The sequence below is a fragment of the Agrilus planipennis genome, unplaced genomic scaffold, assembly GCF_000699045.2.
Source record: "Agrilus planipennis isolate EAB-ADULT unplaced genomic scaffold, Apla_2.0 scaffold88, whole genome shotgun sequence".
Lineage (NCBI taxonomy): Eukaryota > Metazoa > Arthropoda > Insecta > Coleoptera > Buprestidae > Agrilus > Agrilus planipennis.
In genome coordinates this window covers 81,743-90,976 of record NW_020438872.1, presented here as the reverse complement: position 1 = coordinate 90,976, position 9,234 = coordinate 81,743, and the positions used below count along the sequence as shown (strand labels likewise).

Genomic DNA, 9,234 nt, shown 5'->3' with positions numbered 1-9,234 from the left:
GATAATAATAAATCGTACTATATATATATATAATATGTATATAAATCAACTTCTTTTTACAATAAATAGATAATAGTACGTACGTTACTTAAATAATCTAATGGAATAATTATAATAGTTACTACATTACATACAAATGCTAATGTTATGAGTTCTAAATTAATTTGTGTGAGGCCATAATGTTCACATAGCAAGTCCTATTTTATCCAAATTTAAACAAATATGTATTTTAATGCTTTTACTAACAAGAGATTCGATGCTTTATCTATAACGGCTTAATATAGTTTAGTTAATCGATTAAATTGACACATATTTACTGAGCTTCGATAAGTTGCCTTATTAGTGACTTACAGGAGGCGGATTGTTGCTGGGGCCTGTCGTATAAGTACGAATGCCTCCAAGCGGCGGTTGAGGTTCTGGGTAAGCCATGTCAGCCATTGGAATGTCATCGTTCTAAAGTAACATAAATAAAAAGAAAATGATACACAATTTCATAATTGTTGAATAAATTTATTATAACTCACCCGCTGGTAAACAGGTGGAACTCCTCGAGCATTTGGTGTCTGCCTTTTCATTGTACGATCTTCGTAGCGGGTACCGCTCTGAGACGAAATCGGTCTATTGAGAGTACTGTTAGCGTTATTAGGCGAATTAGGCCCTGCATTTCTCGCAGCAACTGTTTTCGTAACAAAATCTTGCTCCTTCCATCCATGTTTCTTGTACACATCCCTGAGATCTTGGTGTTGCCACATCGTAAAAAGGACTTGTCCGGCAAATTTTAGAACTCTTGGTGTGTATTTTTGCCTTTGTCTTGTGATAGACATCAGTCTTTCTACTCCTCCAGCTTCCAACAAAGAGCGCGAAAATTCGGCATTCTTTTTTATCACCTCGTTTAATGTGGCAAGTACTGCAGCAATTGTATCGTCCGAAGTACCTTGGTCATGTTGGGGATTACCAGAAGGTAATTTTTGTACAAGGTCTCGCATGGCATATTTTCCAATTAATTCTTTGTTACGTTGATCGATCGCTAAATTGCGAAGGGCTGTAGCAACCGCACATACAACTCGATCCACCTCCATTCTTAATAGTTCTACTAATATAGGTAGTCCTTTTTCTTTTCGAACCGCTGCTCTAATTTCTATGCTAGGTTGCCAATAACAAGCTGCCAGATTTTGCAGAGCTCCTGCTGCTGCTTCTAATGTTTCTGGGTTGGAGCAACTTTGAAGAAGAGCTAAATACGACTGTACCACTTCAGGTTGCCATAAAAGTTCGTATCCTTTTACAGGCTCTCCTCTGTTAGCTGCATTAACCGAATTTCCTGCATTTGATGCTCCGGAACTTTCCTTAGCTTCCGTTTGGATATCTTTTTTCTTTTTACTGCCCCCAAAGCAGCCCAAATTTTCTCCTGTAAAGAAATAACCGTACAGAAAGAAGACAGGTAACTAAAAATCAAATCACATATACGTGAACTCATTGCTAATATTATATATAAAAGAAACTATGAGTGCTGTCAGCACAGGGCTGAGTAGTATTACGTAAATGATAGTTATGAATTTTCATTAATGACAGTTAATGTCAGCACTTTCTTATGCTGAAGTGTACGATGTGTTGCATATCTATTTACAAACAATTCCTTTAAATTTATTTTTTACATAAAGAAAGCGATTTGAACAAATCGTTCACAAACGTGAATTTCAACCACTTGAAACAATGGTACTACTAACAGTTTCGAGATCACTGTGACTGATAATGGGGAAGAACTAGTTAAGATAAATAAATACCTTTAGAGTTAGCGGTAACCCTGCTTTGTGACGGTAAAGGATTCTTATCGTAATTGGGATCTTCTACTTCTTGACAACGGTAGGATAAATTTCGTAAAATGCATACACAATTTTCAACGATCTTATTGCCTATATTCGATTTTTCTATGGCACAACGTACAACATATAACAAAGAATCGACTAAACCTTCACATTCTCTTAGTTTTTTTCGGGCGTACTCTCCGGCTGAACTAACATTCCTAAGTACACCGGAGGCATTTCTGAATACAGTTGACCAACAAGTTTCGCCACAATTCCCTTGCGGGTCCCAACCTGAATGTGGGATAATAATAAATCGTACTATCGTCTCTATTCCGTCGTCTATTATTGGACGCTTTAGATCTTCACAAGAAGATAAATTCCAAATAACACCGGTTACTAATTCTTTTATTTCGGCTTCGTTTGATTTTCTAAGAAGATTTATCAGAGCAGGAATACCGCCTGCATTTTTTATGGCTCTTTTATTTTCGTCATTCTGTCTACCATAGGAAAGGTTTCTTAATGCCCCACAGGCGTTTCTGTATACCTCAGGACTGTCATGGCTGAGTAACTTAACTAACGGTGGTATACCACCTAGAGCTCTTGTCTTTTGCTTATTAGGATCGTCCATGTAACATAAATGTTGTAAATAAGCTGCTGCATTTGCTTTTATTACATTATTGGGATTATTGAGGAATCCTATTACTTCCGTTAAATTAGGATCCCTCCAACGCATTCCTCTTTGATCTTCTTCACCGCCTGTACTTCCCGGCGAAGCCATGGCATGTGCCCGACTGTGAGGTAAACTAATATTATGACCATGTAATGTCATTGACATTTTGCTCATGTGTTTCGACAATTCTTCATCATCGTACATTCTGATAGGTGCAGATACGGGAACTGGACCGTTCAATCCTTCGTCGTAGGGACGGGAGTCGTACGTAGACCCCGGGTGGTTAGTAGTAGTTCCATACGGTGACGGCGAAACATATCCATATACTACAGCCGGATCGTCTTGATAAGGATCTAACCCAATAGGGCCTCCGGGTGATGGAGTAACGCGGTAATGTTCAGGAAGCTCGTCATAACCAGAAGTTAGGTAAGGAGCTCCCGATTGACTGGCAAGAGGAAGAGGAGACGGTGCTCCGCTATGTTCGCTAGGGCTGGGAGGCGTAGGAGCCCGTTCGGTGGTTCCCGAATATCCCATGTATCCTGCATAAGGATTGGGAGGATAATGTTCGTAATCTTGAAAATGGGAATGTTGATGGTATTGAGAATACATGTGGTGAGACGGTTGCTCCATATAATCTATATATTGAGGACGGGGATGAGTTGGGTGAGGATAAGATCCCAAAGGAACAGAAACGTATTCTCCTGGAGGTCCTTCTCCAAGCTGTTGAACTTCACGAACTACTTTCGTGACTGTGGTCACTTGTTGCGTGGTTTGTTGTTTATGGGTACGAATTAGTGGTTCGTCGCTGTGCACTGACATATGGCTAGAGTTTGGAGAGTGCTCTGAGTGACCATTACTATGTGTATGATAAGCTGCTTCGTTTACATTTGCATCTGGGCCCCTAAAAATGTCCATATCATGTTACTTTCTTTAAACGTTCAATTTTTATTGAAACGTTTGATAAACTTTTTTTTATCGTCATTCATAACCGACTTAAATATAACTAACTTACTTATAGTGATGCATTTCTGGGTCGTTTTCCTTCAAAATTCTCCTAAAAACAACAAAACATGAATCTAACGAATGATTTGCGTATGAATGAATCATAAATATCCACACTCGAGTATTAAAACCACAATAATTCCAATAATTAACAATGAAATTAAAAAAAAAACAATCATAATTATTACCAAGACCAAAGTACATATTAAGTTTAAATATATCAAGACATACATGATATATGATATAGTTTTTACAAATGCAAAGGTGAAAACTGTAAAAAAGAAATTAATCTGTATTAAAGTTGTTGAACATTCAAAAACTAAATTATAGATGACTTTTACGGGATATAACAGTTACTTTAGGATTTACCTTCCTTTCTACGTTATTCTCAAGCATATGAAGTTTATAAGATACAATCCTTGTACCTACAAATTTGACTTATTTTGCTGGATCAAAAAATTTTTTTTTACTGACTAAACATTACTGTTGCTTCAAAATATTATTTATTAATCATTTATAACACATATATATGTACATATATACATAAAGGTGAGTGGTTTTAAAACAAAAGTGGCCTTTTCACATCCTATACCTTTAGTCAGCAAAAATTAACACTTAATAAAGCTGTAAATTTTGTAAAACCTACCTCTGTGTTACTTCTGTGTGTGTTATACTGTGCTCTTGCCTCTGTTCCACTCTGCGATTCACAAGTCTGTCAGTGCAAAAAGCAACCCTTAACATTAATGGAACCAAAGCTACCAAAGCATGCTATGATTCACATGCAAAACAGATTATTAAATTTTATTTTATTAAGAAACAGTACTTTTAGAAAACATTTCAATTAGTAATAGGAGTGCAGGGATTACTGATATAAATACCTGCAAATAAAGCTTTAAATAACACTGTAAAGCTTTATATATGTTTTGTAATGCAAACCGGTTCTCTCTTGTTAAGTTTTGTTTAAAAATTATTTCTTTTATTGCTAAATAAAATTGGTAACTATTAACTAAGTAAGCGTGCAATAAACGTTTATTATTAATTATAAGTGGTTATTTAATATTTATATTTTAGACTGATTATGAGGAAGATGTTATAAAAGCAATGATACAAGATGAACATTTACTTACAAACAATCCACAAGCTGGTTAGCAGACATCATGATCACATAAGCCCAAAAGTTTTGTCTGTGAACTACCAATGGAAAATGTTTCTATGCTAGTCGTTAGTTGTAAACTTGTACTTAATGTTTATTATTAAAGTGCTACAGTGTAAAATATTTATTGATTAATTAGAATAAAAAACCTAAACCACTTGTCAAAAAGATGTTCCATTTTCAAATAACACTGCAGTACTCAAAAACATGAAATATGCTGAGCTCTTTATAAATTAATTCGTAACACAATAGTCTACATACTGAGTGCATTTTCAATACTGCTTTTACCTGTGTGTTTGTTCTCATAGATGACAGGTATATGTACAAGTTTATAAATATGTATGTGGCATCTTAACTTATTTTTAAACTGAGACAAAATTCATCAAAATGCATCTTTAAAAAATGAATATCCCTTTAATTACTTTAAATAAGCAGCAGAGCAAAGATTTATGAATTTTAACCAATGCAAGTAGGTACTACACATTATCTTTATCTAAACTGCAATTTAATGAAACAGGTTTCAATTAAACTTGTAACAAGAGCAATTGATAAATGTTGCTGTTAAAAAAAAAGATAAAAGTTATTAAAACGTACCTTAATTTCTAATATTAACATTTGATCATGGTGACTGTTTTTTGTATATATCCTTTGTTTTATCCATTTGGTTGCATTCTAAAAAAGAGATTTATAGTCAGCTTTGGGCAGTTTAATTTAATTCCAATTAAGACGAAATATTAAAAAAATATTATACATGTTATACTACTATAATAAGTAGATTTTTTAATAAACAATTTGATCCCAGTTAATGACAAGTACATATGTGGTGGGGCGGGGCTAACGTGTTTACATATTAGAAAATATTAAATTGAAAAGAAACAGCCAAATAACCGTGTTGAAGATTTTCAATTCAATATTTTATTTGAAAAAATAATATATGTAATCGAAGTAAATACGATAACAGCAGCACAAACCTTTAAAATTTTGTCAAAAGTTGAAGAGCGGTCAGGTAAAATGGAGAACTACGTCAGCAACACAATTTGTCACAAACCGAGTATTTTTTCACGCAACTATTGCAAATAAGTCTTCTTCATAATTAGTTTATACACAGAAGCATCTGTAATTTGAACTATACAAAAATTATTATTTTTTCTTTAATACTTTTCTTCAGTCTTTCACAAATCTGCTGCCACAGGCAACTATATCACTCCCACTCATAATGGGTTCTGGGAAACTGGAGATGTCAATTTAACAAATGAAAAATCACTGATGAAAGTAATGACGTGTATTTTTAACTTTATTTTTAAAATTGGCTCTCTTTTTAAATTATCTGTCTTGGTTAATAGCAATAGGCATAACAGTAAGAATTCAATATTAATAAATTCAATACATTTTTTGCCAAGCGGCCTACTACTAGTCAATTGTCAGACGATAGATTTATATTGTATTTTAATACAGTTAATAATTCAATTAATTAGCTAAAGTGTATCGAAGGCATAAAGCAAAATTAGGTATTTTATAAAACGCCGAGGGTTTCAGAGTTTTATAAACTGTTTTGGCAAATTATAAAATGTACAAATAGGTACCCATATTTTACATTGTAACATACTTAGATGTTTCACTTTAAGCCTGAGCATGTTTTTAATCTATGGTGACAGTTGGTGATAGTCAGCTGTTGGTTTTTTTTAATAATAAAAATTGACCGGTTAAAATGTACTTGTTTTTCGAAAACTATTTTAATCTACTTCTCTAAGTTTGCAGAAACTTCATCACCCTCGTAGAAATTTGATACGGTTTTAAACTAAATGTATTTATGACATGGATTTTGATAACTTTAAACTTTGATGTGTAATACAGTGTAGTTTTTTAATTTTGTGTTGTCACTTATTATCATTTTTTAGAATTATCGAAGCATTTATTCCGTTTGTTCCATATGACGCATTATTGGTAAATTATTCTTTGTTTACCTGAAGTGATCAGTAATAGTTATGAATCATGTTTAAACTTCCAAGTAACTATTGTAAAAGCCTTTTAATATAATATGTTCTGCTTCTTTCACAAATTCAAGAAATGGATTCAACAAGCCATCATTTAATAAGTGATGAATATACAGAAGTGTACAGCAGACTTTCTCTGCGATTACAGTTAACTTACGGTATAGGACATGTACTCAATGATATCTGTGCCTCTATGTGGTTCACATACCTTCTTGTTTTCTTTCATCTGGTGCTACAATTTGATAATTGGGAAGCTGGATTAATATTATTAATAGGACAGGTATTGCTACTTTTTTATTGTTTATTAAGTGTAAAAATTGACAATAATTAATTGTGTGTTTTTATTTAATTGCCTTTTATAGATTGCTGATGCAGTAGCTACCCCATTTGTTGGGTTCCACTCCGACAATTCAGATAACTTTTGGTTTTGTAGATATGGAAAAAGAAAAACCTGGCATCTTGTTGGTATGTTTGCCTACAAGTTTTTGCTCATTCCTTTAATCCTTTTAATTTTATTGATGTTATATATGTTTTAAGGAACAATTTGTGTATTAGGAGCTTTCCCATTTATATTTTCCCCTTGTATTAATTGTGAAGGTAGTCACAAATGGGCCCAAATACTATATTATTCAGTATTTGTAATAATTTTCCAGTTTGGTTGGGCAGCAGTTCAGATATCTCACTTGTCCCTTATTCCAGAACTTACACCAAATGAACATGATCGCACAAAATTAATTGCTATCAGGTATTAATTCTTACTTGTTTACATAGCATAATAAAAGAAAATGTAATGTATATTTCAAATTTTTAAATGTTCTTACTTATTGTATCCTTATCTTCCAAATTTACACAGTGCCAAGTACTTTATTAATTAAATATGTTTTAGGTATTCTTTTACTGTAATTTCTAACGTGCTTGTCTACTTGATTACGTGGGCTGTGTTACACATCAATAGTGATTCTAATGAATCTCAGATTGGACCATCAGATGCATACAAATTCCAAACAGTTGTATGGATAGGTCTTTCAATTGGAATATTTTGTTCAGTTATATTCCATTTAGGTATTAACGAAGAAAACCAGTATAGTATAAATAACGTAAGGGCAGGCCAGCCTAAAAGACATGTCTTTGACTTACTGTCCAGGATAGAAGTTTATCAGGTACTTGGTCTATTGTAAATCAAAAAAATGATATAAAAAGCTTCAGTCTAAAACAGCATCTTGTACTTTTAGGTGGCTTTAACGTATATGTCAACGAGATTATTTGTTAATTTGAGCCAAGTATTTATTCCACTATATTTACACGAAACGTTGAATATGGCCGCTAGTGCTTTAGCACTAATCCCACTTATTATGTATTTGGGTAGTTTCCTAACATCCATAGCAGTAGAAAAGATTAATCGCGGTTTCGGCAGAAAGGTACACCTTAACAATTAAAACATCTTTGCATAAATTTACATTTGAAGCCTTAATTTCTCAGATAGCATACGTAACTGGGACATTAATAGGAGTTTCAGCGTGTGTTTGGATACAGTTTGGATCAAAATCCTTTGCAATGTATGATATTTATCCTATATCATTGTTGTTTGGTAAAAACGACCCTTTAATGAATGCTTTAAGAATTTGCTTATTAAACTGTTTTAGGAATTGGCGGGTCTATAATTCTTGTAACTAGTTTAGGTATTACTGCTGATTTAATAGGTGATAAAACTAGTAGTGGAGCTTTCGTGTATGGTGTGATGAGTTTTACAGACAAAATAGCAAATGGAATTGCAGTTGTAATTATACAAGAACTGTAAGTTTTACTTTTTCGTAAGCTATCCTATTGTAAAAAAATCTTGTATCAGTTTATCTGTTAAGGAATAATTTTCTGGGTTGCTCCCTAAGCTTTCCTAGACTAAGGCCACATTGAAAGATTATTCCGTAAGTTATTTAATGTTACCTTTTTTTTGTTTAAGACACAAAAGCCACTCAGAAAAAACGTACTATAGAGATATTATTACGTATGTTTGTGGAGGGTCAGCAGTATTAGGGGCTGCAGCTGTGATATCCTTGTTGAAGCGAAGACGAGGTAGGTGCGTACAATTAAATTAATTTAAAAACTGAATTGTATTTTTTTCTGTCTTGTAGATTATAGAGCATTCAGTGATATTCACATTCCTAGTCAAGTAAGCATTAACAGTGAAATTACCGACGAAAGGCCAAATGAAAATTCGTAAAAATACAAAAATGTTAGTAATGNCGATTCACCACAAAAAAGAAATTTAATTATTCAAACATAAAATAGATTCAATTAACATCACATATAAAATAGGAGACTGTCTTGGAACGATTCACCACAAAAAAGAAATTTAATTATTCAAACATAAAATAGATTCAATTAACATCACATATAAAATAGGAGACTGTCTTGGAACGATTCACCACAAAAAAGAAATTTAATTATTCAAACATAAAATAGATTCAATTAACATCACATATAAAATAGGAGACTGTCTTGGAACGATTCACCACAAAAAAGAAATTTAATTATTCAAACATAAAATAGATTCAATTAACATCACATATAAAATAGGAGACTGTCTTGGAACGATTCACCACAAAAAAGAAATTT

The 9,234-nt window shown here is 33.1% G+C and overlaps 2 protein-coding genes across 10 annotated transcripts in view; one reads left to right on the top strand and one right to left on the bottom strand.

Moving 5' to 3' along the window:
- The window catches only part of LOC108743117 (catenin delta-2), a 7,549-nt gene extending 1,686 nt beyond the window's left edge, over positions 1–5,863 (bottom strand). The window contains exons 1-8 of one of the 5 annotated variants that reach the window (XM_018478562.2): positions 5,599–5,863; positions 5,222–5,299; positions 4,602–4,665; positions 4,121–4,186; positions 3,485–3,526; positions 1,782–3,373; positions 525–1,405; positions 352–453 (exon numbers count right to left, since the gene is read on the bottom strand). In XM_018478562.2, coding sequence (XP_018334064.1) covers positions 352–453; positions 525–1,405; positions 1,782–3,373; positions 3,485–3,526; positions 4,121–4,186; positions 4,602–4,633 — 2,715 coding nt within the window. In that variant the 5' untranslated portion in view covers positions 4,634–4,665; positions 5,222–5,299; positions 5,599–5,863. Of the gene's footprint in view, positions 1–351; positions 454–524; positions 1,406–1,781; positions 3,374–3,484; positions 3,527–4,120; positions 4,187–4,601; positions 4,666–5,221; positions 5,300–5,598 lie in introns of those variants that run through there. The other 4 variants (XM_018478564.2, XM_018478563.2, XM_025978726.1 and 1 more) reach the window with 4 other exon arrangements.
- A 103-nt stretch (positions 5,864–5,966) lies between these two features.
- Positions 5,967–8,855, top strand: LOC108743118 (major facilitator superfamily domain-containing protein 12). Of its 5 annotated transcripts, XM_018478568.1 has the most exons (11): positions 6,228–6,472; positions 6,526–6,571; positions 6,693–6,901; positions 6,984–7,086; positions 7,159–7,366; positions 7,508–7,781; positions 7,854–8,039; positions 8,101–8,209; positions 8,265–8,415; positions 8,579–8,691; positions 8,751–8,855. In XM_018478568.1, the coding sequence occupies exons 3-11, from the start codon at positions 6,695–6,697 to the stop codon at positions 8,837–8,839; spliced, it is 1,440 nt and encodes a 479-aa protein (XP_018334070.1). In that variant the 5' UTR covers positions 6,228–6,472; positions 6,526–6,571; positions 6,693–6,694; the 3' UTR covers positions 8,840–8,855. The 5 variants fall into 5 exon arrangements, with proteins under 5 accessions (XP_018334071.1, XP_018334070.1, XP_018334068.1 ...); XM_018478569.1 differs by lacking the exons at positions 6,228–6,472; positions 6,526–6,571 and adding an exon at positions 5,967–5,984; XM_018478566.1 differs by having other exon boundaries at positions 6,526–6,901.
- The last annotated feature ends 379 nt before the right edge of the window (positions 8,856–9,234 follow it).